The 17,052-nt window shown below is 43.6% G+C and overlaps 1 protein-coding gene across 1 annotated transcript in view; it reads left to right on the forward strand.

Moving 5' to 3' along the window:
- Nucleotides 1-17,052, forward strand: part of OSTF1 (osteoclast stimulating factor 1) — a 57,856-nt gene that overhangs the window by 16,754 nt on the left and 24,050 nt on the right. The window contains exon 2 of the mRNA XM_025931477.2: nt 8,669-8,715. Coding sequence (XP_025787262.1) covers nt 8,669-8,715 — 47 coding nt within the window. The remainder of the gene's footprint in view (nt 1-8,668; nt 8,716-17,052) is intronic.

Below are 17,052 nucleotides of genomic sequence, written 5' to 3' on the forward strand. Positions count from 1 at the left end.
CTCAATCTTGGATGTATAGACAACCAGTCATTTCACATAGGATGAGGCTGAAACCCACACTGCTTGTGGAGTCTGTGAGAGACTGATTTGGACCCTTCCTGCTGGGGCTAATGCTCCTGTGGTCTGGCTCGTTACTAACAGGAATAGGGGCCAGAGGATAGGGGTAGGCAGACTTTCTTCCATAAAGATCCACATAGTAAATATTTTAGGCTTTGTGGGTCACAGATGGTTCCTGTTGCAACTGCTCAACTCTGCCATCATAGTGTGAAAGCAGCCATAGAACAGAATGTATATATGGGTTCTGTTCCAATAAAACTTTACTTACGGACACTGCAATTTAAATTTCAGATAATTTTCATGTGTCTTGTAATATTATTATTCCTTCGATCCTCCTGCTCCCCAACCATTAAAAATGTAAAACGTTATGGGGCACCCGGGTGGTTCAGTCAGTTAAGTGTCCGACTTCAGCTCAGGTTATGATCTCGTGGTTCGTGAGTTCAAGCCCTGCATTGGTCTCTGTGCTGACAGTTCAGAGTCTGGTGTCTGCTTTGGATTCTGTGTTTCCCTCTGTCTGCCTTCTCCCCCATTTGTGCTCGCTCTCTCTCTCTCTCTCTCTCTCAAAAATAAACATTAAAAAAAAATTTTTTTTAAAGTAAAATCATTCTTAGTTCCTGGGTCATGCAATAACTGTTGTTGCTGTCATGGGTCGGCCCTTGGATTCATCTTGCCTTTTGCAGAAAGTAGTATGACCAGTGTCGCCTTTTTAAGTTAAATTCCAAGGTCTGAAATAAAGATTTCTCTTAAGTTCCCTGTGGGGTCCTCAAAGTGACTTTGGAAGCGGTTTGTCTGGGAGTGAAGGGTCTTTGGGGGCCATTGCTTCCTCTCTAATTTTTAGCCAGTCAAGACATAGTTGGCAACGAGCGTGTCCTTTGAAATTTTGAACCCTGTTCTTTGGGACTTTTATGCTATACCGCGGAGAAGAAAGAAAAATAACCAGTAGCTATGGCTCCTGAAGATGTAAAAGTAACCAAGTTTGCTGAAAGGCCCTGAAAAGTATAAGGAAAAGAAAAAATGGATAAGAAAGGCACACTGTTAATAAACAGAACCCTCTTGTCAGAAAACACACTGGCTACTGTTTTTAACGAGTCTGGCATTCCTGCAGCTGAAATCAAGACACGTTTCAAATTCTTCAGTGGCTTTTTTTTTTTTTTTTTTCTGGATTGGTTGACGTGGTGTTGGTGTGAGGAGAGATGAAAATATTATGTTCATATTTTTTTATTAGTATATCCTTTAAAGGTATATATGCAAATAGAATTCATTGGAGTTGACTTAATGAATCCGAGAATGGAAGTGCGAGGAAAGAAACATCCTTTATGGTGGAAACTTAAACGTTGTGCTCGCACGATGATTTTCTTTGCAAGGATCATAGCCTCTGTGTTTTATCTTCAAGAGCAGTGGGCTTTTATGGAATGACATGCCTAGAGATCATTACCAAGAAGGCTATTCTGAACTAACCACCTCATTTATGGGCGTTGGAATCCACAAAGCCCAGGGGAGCCTGTGTTGGCCCAACAGAGCACAGCTGTTTCCTCTTACCCTGCAGGCGAAATGATGGCCTTGACTCTTGGATACTATCATGTACACTCCCTCTGTTTTGTTTTTGAGCAGAAAACATCCTGTTTCATCCTGCATGTTTAATGGAATAATTTAAATATGTGTAGTAGAAATACTATTAATACTTTTATTTGCCCTGAGAGTATTCGAAGGCGGTGACAGTTTTTTCATACCCACAGAGTATAAGTTAAGAAGTGATATTCCCTGTATTCTCTTAGACAAATGTGAGAACTCTGTGTATATGGTAAATTCTTATTTTTCCATGATGTTCCCCTATTCAAATAATTCTCTTCCTTCTCTTTCTTTTCAAAAGCTCCAGTGTCGGTTCTAACTCTCTGGGGCATATTGGAGAATATTAGTTTTTACATGTGAGCTGAATTTTGAAAATAGAGGAAATATTATTCATTCTTTAGAGAGTCCTGTACAGATCCCTCATTTGATCAGATAGTGTGGTCACTTTTAAACTTTTTTTTGACTTTGATCTTCAGTAGGATACGTATTTTATCCAATGATCTGATAACGTACAAAAGTACACACACATACACACTAGACCATAGGGATACACAGGAATTCACCTTAAATTTTTTCCTAAAACTGCCATTCAGCCTCGGCCGACTGGCCAAAAGGCGGGGTGCCTGACTTTGGTGTTGTTTCTGGCACACTTGCACTTGTACATGAACAAGGATTGTACATTGCGTAGGTAGCCCTCCTGTCCAACCAGGGTGGGGGCACCAGTGACGCAAACAAGGCAGACCTTTGGGATTTATTATCATAACATTTGCTTTGAAAAATAGGTAAACGCTCTGTATGTAACTCTTGCAGTGTCCCCTTTTATGCTTTGTATATGGAAACTCAGTCAACTGAAAGTATAAACATCTATATTTTTTTATTGGAGAATAAAATATTGCAAAAATTAAGGGTAATTGTCAGGCTGTGAATTTTATGTGCCCAAAACCAGTGATACAAATATTAAAAAATGATAGGTATAGATTGAGAATAAGTGTTGAGAGAGGACGGTTGCTAATAATTTTGGGGAAACTGCTGTCTCCTCTGGGGGATAGGCTTCAGTGAAATTGCACCATCAGGCATTAAGCAAGTCTTCAAGTCCAGGAGATGAGGGGTCTTCACCTAAGTCTTGACCTCGCTCGGTTTCCATTAGGGAGGAAGGAAAGCTTCCTAACTTGCTGGCAGAATCACCGCAGGCAGCGGCCGTCTTGGCACCAAAATGTCTTGCTTTTTTACACAGACCTGATTTTCAGAGCATCCATTTAATTTTGCAGAAATTAATTCTGCAAATTCTCATTAGTCTGCTGTGGATCGTGCTGAGGAATTACGGTTCCTGCCCTTTTATATCAAATGTTCAAAATGGATCTACCATTTTTTGACAATAAAATTGTAAACATAATACATTTTTTGAATAGAACTTCAGATTTATACTTGCTTTCCAATAGTCCCTTCCGTAAAGCAGCATTTGGCTTTGGCAAGTATTTGGTTTTAACATTTGGCCACTTGGCATTATGCCAAAAGGTGTGTTTGGTAAATTTCTGAACGAAACATCACTTTCTCCATCCATCTGTCCAGTCCCGACGAAATAAACACACAAAACCATAATTATTTGTGCCACGCACACTGTACTCTGGTCATTTCTGTTTTAATATTTTTAAAAGCCACGAAATTAGTTTCATGGTGTGCAGTTAAAAAAAATGTTGAGACTCACTGTACTCTGGGGATGGATAGTAACACCATCTGGGAGGGGTCGTTTTTGTAGACAGCATTTTAGCCCCACAAAAGATGAGAGGAGGGGTTTTCCAATTTCCTTTCCCAGAAATGTCATGTAAGATCTCAAAGGTATGTTAAGGCTTACAAAAACTGAATGAATGCTACTGCCAAATAATTTTCTCCAGCAGTTGTACCTGTTTACACGCCCACTGATACTGTCTGAGAATTCCAGTTGTTCTGTATCCTTCTTAACACTTAGCACTGCCAGCGTTTTTAGTGTTAACTACCACAGTGGGTATGTAATCATTATCATAGCCATTTAATTTTTTTTTATTGTTTAAAAACATTTTTTAAATGTTTATTTTTGAGAGAGACAGAGAGCAAGCGGGGGGAGAGGCAGAGAAAGGGAGACACAGAATGTGAAGCAGGCTCCAGGCTCTGAGCTGTCAGCACAGAGCCTGACGCGGGGCTCGAACCCATGGACCGTGAGATCATGACCTGAGCCGGAGTCGGACGCTTAACCGTCTGAGCCACCCAGGTGCTCCTATTATAACCGTTTTAAATGAAGTCCATCTAAAAGGTCTTAGGCCTTCCAACGTTTTTTTTCAGTTTATTTTAATTTTTGAGAGAGAGAGAGAGAAAGTGTGTGTGTGAGTGAGCAGGGGAGGGCAGAGAGAAAGAGGATCCCAAGCGGGCTCCACACTGTCAATGCAGAGCCCAACACAGGGCTCCATCCCATGAACTGTGGGGTCATGATCCGAGCAGAAATCAAGAGTCGGATGTCTAACTGACTGAGCCACCCAGCGCCCCTGGCCTTGCGATGGTTTTAAGCAGAATGTAAATGAAATGGATCCTCTGTTTCAGATAACCAAGTTCTGATATGTTGAATAGTTGGTCCTTTTGCTGTGAGTGATCCTTTTTTTAATGCTGTCTTTGTGGCTCACTCTAGAAGCTTCTCTTCCACTCCTTCGCCAACAGAGAAGAAACTAGAATAGAAACTGTGTGTTTGAGTTTGTGCACCCCACGTCCATCGAAGAGCTCTTTCAGGGCCACAGAGGTGCACCCATCTGCATTCTGTTGGGAGACTTCAGACACAGAAAAGTCTCTTACCCGTTGCCTGTACGTGACCCCTCCCAGATCCCCTTTCCCTCTATCTGCCTCCACTGCTGTGGACAAGGATTCGTTCGCTGTAGTCTGGGTTTCAGCCCTCACTCCGGAGGCAAACAGTGTTCCGGCTGATGACTGGTGGACTGAGCCTGTCTCTGTAGGGGCAGGGTGGGGTTGCAGAGAAAAAGGAAGGGTGTGCCTGGCAAGGTGAGGGGCCGGCAAAGTGAAAAGCCAGCAGGGCCCAGCTGCTGCCTGCAAACATGGGAATCTGCTTATCTTGCTTGCATCAGGAGGCCAGCCCTACTGAAATCCTAAATACCATTCACATGCTAGTTCATGTGAGATCCACTGAAAGGATCTTACACAAGATCGGGCCTCTTTCCAGTCTTAGTTCAGGGTGAATTCCAGGTAATTCATACAGTCTTCCTGGTTCCACTTTCTCTCTTTGTTTTGTGTAACCAGCCTTCCGATCGAGGTTGGGGGTGCTGCCCGGAGAAGGCATCTGATTTTGCCTCCCTGCCAATCCAAGAACACCACGATTTTATGTTTGTGAATCTGCCTTCTTTAAATATATTTGGAATTCGGATACCTGGTTAGCTCAGTCAGTTAAGTGTCTGACTTTGGCTCAGGTCATGATCTCATAGTTCACGAGTTTGAGCCCCATGTCAGGCACCGTGCTGACAGCTTAGAGCTTGTAGCCTACTTTGGATTCTGTGTCTCCCTCTCTCCTGTGCCTCCCTCACTCATCTTTGGTCTCTCTCTCAAAAATAAATAAAAACTTAAATTAAAATGAATAAATAAAATTGGAATTGATCAGTGCCTATCTTGATAATTTATTAAGATGTTTATTACTATTTTTTTAGGTGTCAGTGAGGGCAGTGCTATAGAAACACAGAATACCCTGAGTCCTTTAATATTCTGTGTGAACCTGTACACCTATAGAACAGTTGAATTAAATATGTAAAAATGCTCAGTGAATTAAATATCATTAATTATTATTCTCTTGAGAGACTAACCAGGGTTGGTAGACTGTAACCATGAAAGTCATTTTTTTTTTTTTTAATCTGTATGCAATTCTTTCATATCCTCTGGCTGGTATTTTTGTTTTGTTTTTTTTGTTTTTTTGCTTTTTTGCATTGTTTCTTTTCTGTTTGACTCAGGTTTGAGAATTGAATAAATTAAGGCCCAGAACTTTTATAATATATGGATTAAAAGGGAGCTCCACGAGGCTAACATCCCAACATTCATCAATAAACAGGATCATGTAGGTGAAAGTGTTTTGTACAGCTTTACACAGAGAGAATGTTCCCTTGTATAACCACGTAAAAGACTGGCTTGATGTTCAATGTTTAATATAAATCAAAATGCAAATAAATCTCCCACTTCCTTTTAGTTGGGAACATTTTAAGTAAGACAATCACAAAAGATAACAAAACTCAGTGGCTTAGGCACACTCCCAAGAATTTATTTTTTTTCAGGTTCTTTAGTTGGTGTTGAATTTTACGTAAGCTCATTAAGTTCACATTGGATCTGGTTTCCACAGTTAGCCATAGCTCATCTCGTTGCTTCCATTCCCTCCAAGGATGAGAACATTCTGTCATTATTGATTTTGGTCACCAGTGGACTGCTTCCTTGTATAACTTCTCTTTGGAAAGTTTGAAGTCATCAAGATAACCGCTCTCCCCTCTCAGAGAGACAGTAGGGTCCACAGGTATTTCTCCTGGCAGCTCTTCCTTCCGTTCCGTGTTTCCTTTCTCAGGGCTGCGGGGGTGTGTGAAAAACTCCAGAAGAAAACACGTTTCGTATTTGCTTCTGCCTATCAGCCTCCCCTTAGACGAGCAGGGAAGGAGGGGCATTAGAATTCAGACTGCAAAAAATAGTGTTTCCTTGCAAACGTGCTGAGTGACAGGGGATGTGAGCAGGGGATCTTCTGTATTAGGGCATTTAAGAGAAAGGATGATAGCCAGCCCCACCTCCCCAGGCTCCCACCGCCTGCCGTGAAAGTGTCTTTACTGTTCTTGTTGATTATAAAAGTCATACATGCTAAGTGTCATGAATATAAACCGTATACATAAAGGAGAAGGTGAAGGTTCCCCATAGCTGGTGCTACTATTCAAGGGGTGTACGTGTGCGTGTGTATATTGTCAACACGAACGGAATAGTATTCGGTATACTGTTCTGTAACCTGCTTTTTGTCACTGAATATTTTGCAGGGTCTCTGCTGTGTCAGTGTCTGCAGATCTGTCTGCAGTATTCTTAGGATGAATCAGAGTCGATTTATGTAATCCCTTCTTAATGGACATTAGGGTCATTTCCCATTTTTTTTGATATTCTAAACCTCTATTGTTCCCCATGCCATATGTGGCAATTTAACTTAATTAAAATTACATAATGTTTAAATATCAGTTCTCAGTCACGTTAGCCACATTTCAAGTGCTCTGTCGCCATATGTGACTAGCACAGAAGTAGAACTTACCCATCGTTGTGTGAAGTTCTGTTGGACAGTGCTGTTGGCTGGCTTTCTGATTTCTTTTTCAGTGCATGTTTCCATTCTTTTATTCATCCATTCAACAAATAATTACTGAGTGCCTCCTATGTGCCAGGCAGGCACTGTGCTAGGTACTTGGATATCTTGTTCATAAAACATAAACACCCGTCCTCATAATGCTTAACATTCTATTCAGCAAAAGGTTTTCAGTACTTATTCCCAATAAATATATGTGTATTACAAGTTGCATATGTATCCTATTAAGTTGTTATATTATAAAACGTAATATATGGAACAAATTAAAATAGGAATGAAAAAGAATAAGACAAAAATGTAAATAACTTCTAAAATAGTCCTCTTGTGTTGCATCTTGGAGACCACTTTTTTGAATGGTGCTCTTGTAGGCAGCAGCCATGTTTAAAGGTTCTTGTAGTAGCGGGGCACCTGGGTGGCTCAGTCGGTTAAGCACCTGACTTGGGCTCATTTTATGATCTCATGGTTCGTGAGTTCCAGCCCCGCATTGGGCTCTGTGCTGACAGCTCAGAGCCTAGAGCCTGCTTCAGATTCTGTGTCTCCCTCTGTCTCTGCCCCTCCCCTGCTTGCCCTCTCTTTCTCTCTCTCTTTAAAAATAAATAAATAATTAAAAATTTTTAAAAATATGAATAAATAAATGTTCTGTAGTGCTGATATGGAGTTGTTATCACATTTTAAATAGGTAGTCCTTCTATTTTGATATTCCTTCTAAATCTATTTCATGAAAGACCTCTTTTTTTTTTTTCTGTCTGTAGACTTCTTCCTACTGTTTGAATTTGTTCTCTTACGTATTCATTTAGTAATTATTTATGAAGTTCATACTGTATAATAGGTGGTGCTGGGAAATTGAACAGGTCCAAGTTCCTGCTCCCAAATGACACAGGCCAGCAAATCACTTATTCTAACATAAGGTGTTATGGAAACACAGGGAAGGGGCATATTAATAGGGATCTTGTTTGGGAGAATGGAGGACAGCTTTCATGAATATGATCTCCTCTTTGCTGAGTTATTGCACTCTGTTTTGGGACTTAACGGAATCTTATTTTTATCCAGCCGATACTATTTTTCTCCATGTTTTTTTCTTTTCTTTTGGAAAATATAAAGTTCTAAATAATTGATTTAATAATACTAAACCACCATTGATTGTCACATTAAATATCTCTTTATGTTAAATGCTTACCTTAAACTTAGATCCTAGGGCTGGAAGGGCTCCATATAGGACAGAAGTGAAGTCCAAATAATTGTGTAGTTCCTGTTTTTTGAGAAGGAGAGGCGAAATCATCCCCAGAGGTGTGTGTTTATTCATGCCTTTATTTAACAAATATTTACAAAATACCTTCTATGCTGAAAAAAAGCACTTAATTTCAAAATAAATTTCTCACATGGGCTTTTAATTAGGGTATTCTGAAGAATATAATGGATAATGCTATTTAGAGTAAACTTAAGGGGTGCCTGGGTGGCTCAGTCGGTTGAGCGTCTGACTTTGGCTCAGGTCATGATCTCGTGGTTTGGAGGTTCGAGCCCCGTGTTGGGTTCTGTGCTGACGGCTCAGAGCCCGGAGCCTGCTTCGGATTCTGTGTCTCCCTCTCTTTCTGACCCTCCCCCATTCATGCTCTGTCTCTCTCAAAAATAAATAAACATTAAAAAAAATTAGAGTAAACAAAATGAAAGAATTGATCATGTGTTTATCTGTTCCCTCTCTTTTAGGGCAAGTTAAAGTGTTCAGAGCTCTTTATACATTTGAACCCAGAACTGTAAGTATTGAGTTTTTAACTTTAAAATTGGCATAAAAACCTAAGGTGATTTCATTTAGACACTTCCTCTGGCCTTTTCTTTGATAGCTGTAAAAGATTCATAGGAGTGGTCCAGAGGTGTGAAAGCTGAGTCCCTGAATTGATCTGAATGTCTTCCCCACCTTGAGTTTGTGTCGTCCATCCTGTGTGGCTTGTTCCTGCATGGTGACACCACCTGCTTTAAAAATCACCAAGTGGCCTGCATATAAAGTACATGACCTTATCTCAGTCAGCCTTCCTGTGACTCTCGCCCTGGCCTTCTTTGTTCTTTCTGTTGACCCTCTACCTCAGGCCACTTCATAATGGCACCTTTTACCAACCATCAGGAGCAATTTTGTTTTTCTTTCCAAGATTTTATTTAAATTCAAGTTAGTTAACATACAGTGTGGTATTGGTTTCAGGAGTAGAATTGTGTGATTCATGACTTACATACAACACCCACAAGTGCCCTCCTTAATGCCCATTGCCCATTTAGCCCATTCCCCCCCATCCCCTCCAGCAACCCTCAGTTTGTTGTGTCTAGAGCAATTTTCTGTGTTTCTGCTGTGTACACTCTCCATTGTTATAGTTTCTGGTGTCCATCCATCAATCCACCCATCCATCCGTGATTTAGTGAGCACTTACTATGTGTCGGACCCTGGCCCAGGCCTGGGAGATAGTGCCCCATCAACAGAAAGGGTGGTCTCATGGAGCTGCCATCCCCAGTGTGGGGAGACAGATAACAAATGAACATGACTGTGAGGGCCTGATAAGTGCTCTGAAGAAAAATAAGGAGCATATAGGGCCAAAAGGTTAGTGGAGAAAAAAGAGTGTTATTTTCAGCAGGGTGTTCGGGGATGGCCTTTCTGTGAAGGTGACGATTGAGTAGAGACCTGAGGGAAGTGAGAGAGCCAAGGGAACAGCAAGGAGCGTCTTTGGCAGGTTCTAGAAACAGCAGGGACGGCAGCAGCTTAGAAAGTCATGTATAAAGAACAGGGAGTTAGGAGATAGGTTCAAGAGGCTGGGCAGAGAGAGAGGGCAGGCAGATCATGTAGGGCCTCATAGGGCTCATTTGGATTTTGCCCTGGGTAAGATGGAGTTTTGTTTTGTTTTATGTTTATTTATTTTTTAGAGAGAGAGAGACAGAGTGCGAACAGGGAAGGGGCAGAGAGAGAAGGAGACAGAATCTGAAGCAGATTCCAGGCTCTGAGCTGTCAGCATAGAGCCCGACGCGGGGCTCAAACTCATGAACCACAAGATCATGACCTGAGCTGAAGTCAGATGCTTAACCGACTGAGCCACCCAGGCACCCCCCTTTTTTTAATTAAAACAATTTTTTTAAGTTTATTTATTTATTTTGAGAGAGACTGAGAGAGCATGTGGGGGAGGGACAGAGAGGGAGAGAGAGAGAGAATCCGAGTAGGTTCCAAACTGTCAGCACAGAACCTGATGTGGGGATCGAACTCATGAACCTTGAGATCATGACCTGAGCTGAAACCAAGAGTTGGACACTTACCTCACTGAGGCCTCCAGGCCCCAGAAGATGGGAGGGTTTTGAGTCCAGGACCGATTAGCTAAGTTTTAGAAGAGTCACTCTCCCTGAGGTGTGGGGAACCATCCCGGAGAGCAAGAGTGGGGGGCAGGGTGTCCAGACAGGAGGCAGAGGAGAGAGACACCCAGCAAGAACACCTGCTCTCTTGACTTTGTGGCCTTACTCACTACAGATGTGAGCCTTCCTGCCAGAGGCTGGCGGCTCTGCCGGCTTTGTCTGGGCTTGTCCTGGACCCTGTCGTCCCGAGTCGGACGCCTCAGAAGGTAGCACAGAACAAGTGTCAGTGAGCGTTGGTTCACGGCTGTCAGGCTGAAGCCCGCCTTCAGATTCCAAATCTGTCGTGTACTCACGACGAATTGCCTTAACCTGTGGCCATCTGTTTCCTCGTTTGAAAATGGGAATAACAGTAGCCATCCTGCAGAGTTTTGCTGTGAGCATGGATTGAGATGAGTATTTCAAGCCTAGCACGTGGGGAGCACCAGTAAATGGCGGCAGGGAATTCAGCCGATACGGAGTGTGCTCGTGTTCCGACGACCTTGAATCAACACGATGTTCCTGGAACAAGAAAGGGGTTGGGGGGCGGGTAGAGGTAGATCTCTGGTTTTCATTCCTCTCACCCAGAAGCCCCAGTGGCATCTCTCCCGTGTCGGTGAGGGTGGGGAAGGAACGAGAAGGGCGTTAGCTTGCCGGGGCTGCCGTAACTGAGTGCTGCAGACTACTTAGCTGAACCGACAGAAATTTTTCTTAGAATTTTGGAGGCAAGAGGTCACACTGAGGTGTTGACAGAGTCAGCTTCTTCTGAAGCATCTCTCCGTGACTGGTAGATGGTCACGTTCTCCCGGTGTCCACATGTGGTCTTTCCCCCGTGCTTGTCTGTTTTCCAGTCTGGTCTTCTCCCCCCACCCCCCATCTGTTCTTTTTAAAAGGACACCAGTCAGGTTATAGGTTACGGCTCACTCTAATGACCTAATTTTAATTTAATTACCTGTTTAAAGAACCTGTCTCAGGGCGCCTGGGTGGCTTAGTTGGTTAAGCGTCTGACTTACAGCTCCTGAGTTCAAGTCCCGTGTCAGGCTGTGTGCTTTCAGCTCAGAGCCTGGAGCCTGCTTCGGATTCTGTGTCTCCCTGTTTCTTTCTCTGTCCCTCCCCGGCTTGTGGTCTCTCTCAAAACAAATAAATAAACATTTTTTTTTTTTTTTTTTTAATTTTTTTTTTTTTCAACGTTTATTTATTTTTGGGACAGAGAGAGACAGAGCATGAACGGGGGAGGGGCAGAGAGAGAGGGAGACACAGAATCGGAAACAGGCTCCAGGCTCTGGGTCATCAGCCCAGAGCCTGACGCGGGGCTCGAACTCACGGGCCGCGAGATCGTGACCTGGCTGAAGTCGGACGCTTAACCGACTGCGCCACCCAGGCGCCCCAAAACAAATAAATAAACATTAAAAAAAAAAAAGACTCTGTCTCCACGTACACTCACATCTCAGGTATTGAGGGTTAGGACTTGAACATACGAATTTTGGAGGGAGGGCGAGGGACAGATAAAGGTGAGGAAGTATGAGGCCCAGAAGTTGTTGTCTTTGTGTTTGTCCCCAGCACACAGGAAGGAGTCCCATTGTCCTAATCAGTTGTTTCCTAGGTTGCAAGACCCCTGAGGTTGATAAGAGTTGGTGTGGGAGGGGGCGTTGCTCATCAGCTGCCCTCCTGGACTGGTCAATGAATCGATGATTCGCAGCAGCCTCCCTCACTCCAGGAAGGGACCTGCGTGTACTCAGTTTGAGACTGGGACGGGACTCCTGATCGTACCCTCTCCCCTCCCAGTGTCCTGTTGGTCGTCACCTTTGTCCTTTCTCACTGACCTCCCGCTCCTTTGGTTCTCTTGTGCCTTGTCTTGCTTCTGGCACATGAACTCCAGCCTCCCCATTCCATCTGCATTCTTCAGAGCTAAAATGTGGCTTTGATCCCATCACCTGCTTCAACTCGATTTGACGTAGGAGAGAGTCCCTGTGGGCCAGCCCCTTTCCAGCCCCCCAGTCCTCTCTCTGCTCCTTCCCTTTCTTGGACCATTCCAGTCTGGATGTGATGCACTGTGGAACCCATCTCTAGACTCATGGTATTGCCTCTCTCTAGGCTCTAATACCACGACCATACTTCCTTTTCCATGAAGACTCTCTGATTAACCCAGCTAAGAGTGGGGTGCCTCTCCCCACTCTGAACTTACGCACTTGGCATTTCAGTCCTGGTCACCAGCACGTGTCTAGGAGGGCAGCAGAAGACAAGGCTGTTCAGAGCTGGCCGTAAGTTTTAGGACCCACGCCGCCTCTTTAGCATCTATGTGGCCTGGGAAAGTCAGAAATTCCCTAACATCTGTGCCTCAGTGTGCTCCTCTGTGAAATGAAAATAACAGTAATCTCATAGGGTTTTAGTGAGACTTAGGTGAGAGTCGGTGTGTGATTAACTGTGTGAAGCTGCTGTTACTCTAAGGAGGAGTAGTGGTCGCTGTATTCATAGACATTTATCAAATAGTTTCGATTGGTCGACATATTATTTTAATTCACATCCAACTCTGCTCCAGGATGGAATCTCGCTACTGTTTTTCAAAAATCTTAGTTATTATTGGGGCGCCTGGTGGCTCAGTTGGTTAAGCATCCGACTCTTGACTTCAGCTCAGGTCATGATCTTACGGTTCGTGAGTTCGAGCTCCATGTCGGGCTCTGTGCTGACACCACAGAAGCTGCTTGGGATTCTCTCCCTCTCTGCCCCTCCACTGCTTGTGCTCTCTCTCTCTCTCTCTCTCTCTCAAAAATAAACTTAAAAAAAATCTTAGTGTTGAATATGCAGAAGAAAATGGATATGTAATTCATTAGGTTTCTTGAATAGTCCATATTTAAAGTGTTATTTTTTTTTAATATCCCTGGTCCCAAGGACCCTCAGCTGTGGGGCAGTGCTGCTGATTCATCCAGGATGTACTGGGTGGGCAGTAGTGAGTACCCTACCAACGCCTGCTGCCCCCACACTCCGTCCCTTTCCACCTCCCCTCGGTCCAGATGTTAAAGGGGAGGTAGGTGTCTGGCCAGGCAAGTGGCCTCTAGCTCCCGAGCGCCGTCCCGACTGCCGAAGTGCCTGTGCTCTGCTGCTTATTCAGTATTTGGAATCTCATCCCAGAGCTAGTTCAGTTTCACATTTCTTTTCCTGAATAAGAATTTCTGTTGGACGAAGAGGGAAGCTCAGTTGCGTCTCTCTCTCCCATATCACTCGGTAGCCATCTCCTCTGGCGGGACAGCTGTCCCCTGCTACATCCTGAACCGACCCGGCCTCCTCAGTGTCACGGGGGGCCAGGCAGGATGGAAGGGTTGAGCTGGACTCTGCGGGACACTTGCCGACAAGCGCCGCACCCAGGGAGGCCTGGGGCCAGCTTGTCACCCCTCTTCTGTCCTCGGGCCATACAGAGACAGCACTAGTCTCGGTGATCCACAGAACAGGTAGAACACTGGGCATTTTGTCACTCCTGGTTCTTCCTACCACCCCATTTCCCTTCTGTCAGGCTTGGAGGCAGGGTAGTCCTGGCACCACCCATGCCTGTTTGGTTCTTAATTCTTGCCTAATCCTCAGTCCAGTAAAGTCTCACACAGAGACCTGGCTGGACTGGACAGACCAGTGTCTAGATGTGCTGATAGAGAACAGCATTTTCTGGGTGCTGGCTGTGTACTGATTTCTCAAGGGAAACCGGCAGGACCCCGCGCCGTCATGTCGTGTTTTCTGGGCTTCGCTAGGGCTTTGTAGCACTCTGTGTAGATGCAGACGCCCCAGAATGGGATTCCAGAAGCTGAAATCAGAGCCAACCCTGCCACTCCCTTAACTGTGTGAGTTGTGGCCAGCTCTTCCGCAGCCCTCTGAGCCTGGTTATGAAATGGAGATTATGCCCGTGTTCCAGCCCTGCCCTCGTGGGTTGCTGTGAGGGGTAAGGGAGGCGGAGCGTGCTTTGCAAGTGTCAGGTGCTGGTGTTGGTTTTGTGCTGCGTTATGTGGGGGGGGGGGGGGGGGCAGGGGGGGAGGGGCGCACGTGGCCACCACCTTTTCACCTGGTCATGACACCGTGATGAGCAGGAATGGCCCTGCACGAACTCTCGTGTGAGAGAGGAAGCACAGGTGCTGGTGAAGAGCAGACTCCGGAGTCTGACCGTCATGGGTCAAGTCCGGCATCTGCCACGTACCTGCTCTGTGGCCTTGGACGAGTTTCTCATCTACAGCGTGCTGATGAGAGGAACACCCCCGCCTCCTGGCGTTGCTGCTGGGGATTAAATTGGTTGATATTTTTAAGTGTCCAGACTAGGGCCTGGCACATGATAGTACTACACAGTGTTAAATGAGAACATTCGTGGAGAATTTGTTTTTTAAAGATCTTTTTATTAATTCTTGGGGTTTCAGGTTGGCAAATCTGAAAAGCTTCAAAACTACATTATCGTCTCTTTAACAGTGTCCACAGAACACATATTTTCATAAACCCACAAGATTAATGCCTCAGGAATCCTACGTTACCAAGAATATATGGAAGAGGAATGAGAACGTATATTACCAAATTTGTACTCATTGCTCTAACATTCCAGGGCCAACTGTTTCCTTGTTCTGATACCTTGTGGTTCTTCAAGGAGAGAGGAAAAGAGGAATGTGGTTGGAAACCAAAGAACAAACTGGAAAGAGAGTGCTTACTTGATTGTGTCACTGTGTTCCCATTTCTGTTCCGTGAATATGATGCCAGCAATTTAAAAGCAGACCCTCATCAAACCATTTACGTTAAGGGCCCTGCAAGCACTTTCCTTTAGGAAAGTGTGAATATCGTAGGTACAATCCAGTTTTAAGATCAAGTTTACTGCCTTTGACGGTCTGAAGAATTTGGTAGACCGCCTCCTTTGCTAGGTTAGGAAAAACTGCCCCTGGTTTCTTTGGAAGAAGATATTTTATGAGAAGTAGCATTATCCGTCTGGAAGGTATCGATTAAAAAGAGAATAAACTGTCCACTGTCCTTTCTCAGGAGGCAAAAATGGTGAGCCCTTGTTTTCTTCCCCCCCCGACTGAAATCGACGGTCTGTTACTCAGTTGAAAAACAAGCCTCACCTACTGGGTGGCTTGTGGTAGGCACCACTGTTGAACAGCAGCCATTATTTTACAAACCAAAGCAGCGCTGAGAAGTCTCGAAATGACTGCACTTACTGACATTTTCCAAATGGTGTGTTCTTACCAAACGGCAAAGGACAAGAATTACTTCAAAGACATTAAGAGTTTTAACTGCTCTTGGCTTTATTGCCCTTAAGTTTATCTTTATTTTATTGTTTTAAGTTGCCTTTTTAAAAATTGTGGTAAAAATTCACATAACAAAACTAGCTATTTTAAAGTGGGCAATTCAGTGGCATTTAGTACATTCACAACGTTGTGAACTAAGCCACCATATTAGTTCCAAAACATTTTCATCTTCCCAAAAGAAAAGCCTCAGCCCATTAAGCACTTACTTTCCATTGTTCTGGGCTTTATTCCTTTTTTTTTCTTTTTTTTTTTTTTTTTAAGAAGGACCAATCACAGGGATTTTTGTGCGCGTGCTTTTTTTTTTTTAAGCTCTTTGTTCAGCACTTTTTTCAAAATATGCCTTTTTCTTTGAAGGGTGAATGGATTTATCAAATATGGAAGTTTAGGCAAACTTGACTTTTGTGATTTTAGAAGGAGACTAACATCGTAGGTAGAGATGATCTTTAACTTTGATGAAATCGCCCTTATTAGGCATAAGTGGGGCAAGGTTAGATCTTGGAGAGTTACCGGGTGAAAATGGCTCAGAATGGCTCTAAGACCAGAGAGCTAGCTCTTCAAGCCATTGAAGTCTTTTGAAATTTCAGGAAACTCAGTCCCTCCAGAAAAAATACTAAGTTTTCACTTATGTTCTGTTTTCCTTACTGCCTTCCATTCAACTTCAGTCTCTCCTCCTAACACTTGTTGTCATCTCAAGGAGGGACACTCCAGTGGTGTTAAAATTGCCAGCAAAGGCCAACCTTACTATTATGGGGATGGCCCCTGTGTGTAGCTAGGGTGCTTGGTGAGGAGTGCGTCCCCTTTCCAGCCTCTCTGGGAGTGATCCAGTTGGTGGCAGGGAAATAACTAAAAGAAATAGTTTGTTGCCCTAATTACTCGCTATATTCATCGCATATTGGTAGTTTATTGCTCACAGATCATCAGAACATTATAGAGAAAGATGAGAGAAGATCTTAGAAGACTTTACTTTTTTTGCCCTAAATGCCTGTTTGAAATAATACTAAACTCTATGTCATCAAATCTAATAGGTTCTACTAATTTTACAGAGCTCATGCTGTGTCTAAGTCTAGACTCGGTCAATCAGTTGTAAATGTAGCTCTCAGGAAGCACCTTTTAAAGGAACTCAGCCATTTTTTTTTTTTAGTATCATTGATTGTCATTTGGTACTTTTTGTATTTGAATGCATTTAAGTGTCTAAGTTGCTTAAAGCATGATATAGCTGCTATAGTCTTCATTTATATTCAGGAGGAAATAGTTATAATGATAATATAGATCAGCTTTGAAACTAAATAAATTAATAGCTCTGAGTCGCATTTACCGCCCCAGTGCTACTGAGACAGGAGATAAAGACATGGAAAAATGAATGGATGAAATAATTTGCTTCACAAACATAACTTTCATTTGTATGGAACGGTAGTGATAATCAGAGATATCAAAGCCCTTTTCAAAAATAGTTTTCCAGCCAAAATTATG

The sequence above is a fragment of the Puma concolor genome, chromosome D4 (genome assembly GCF_028749965.1).
Source record: "Puma concolor isolate L17-30 chromosome D4, mPumCon1.1.hap2, whole genome shotgun sequence".
Classification (NCBI taxonomy): Eukaryota; Metazoa; Chordata; class Mammalia; order Carnivora; family Felidae; genus Puma; species Puma concolor.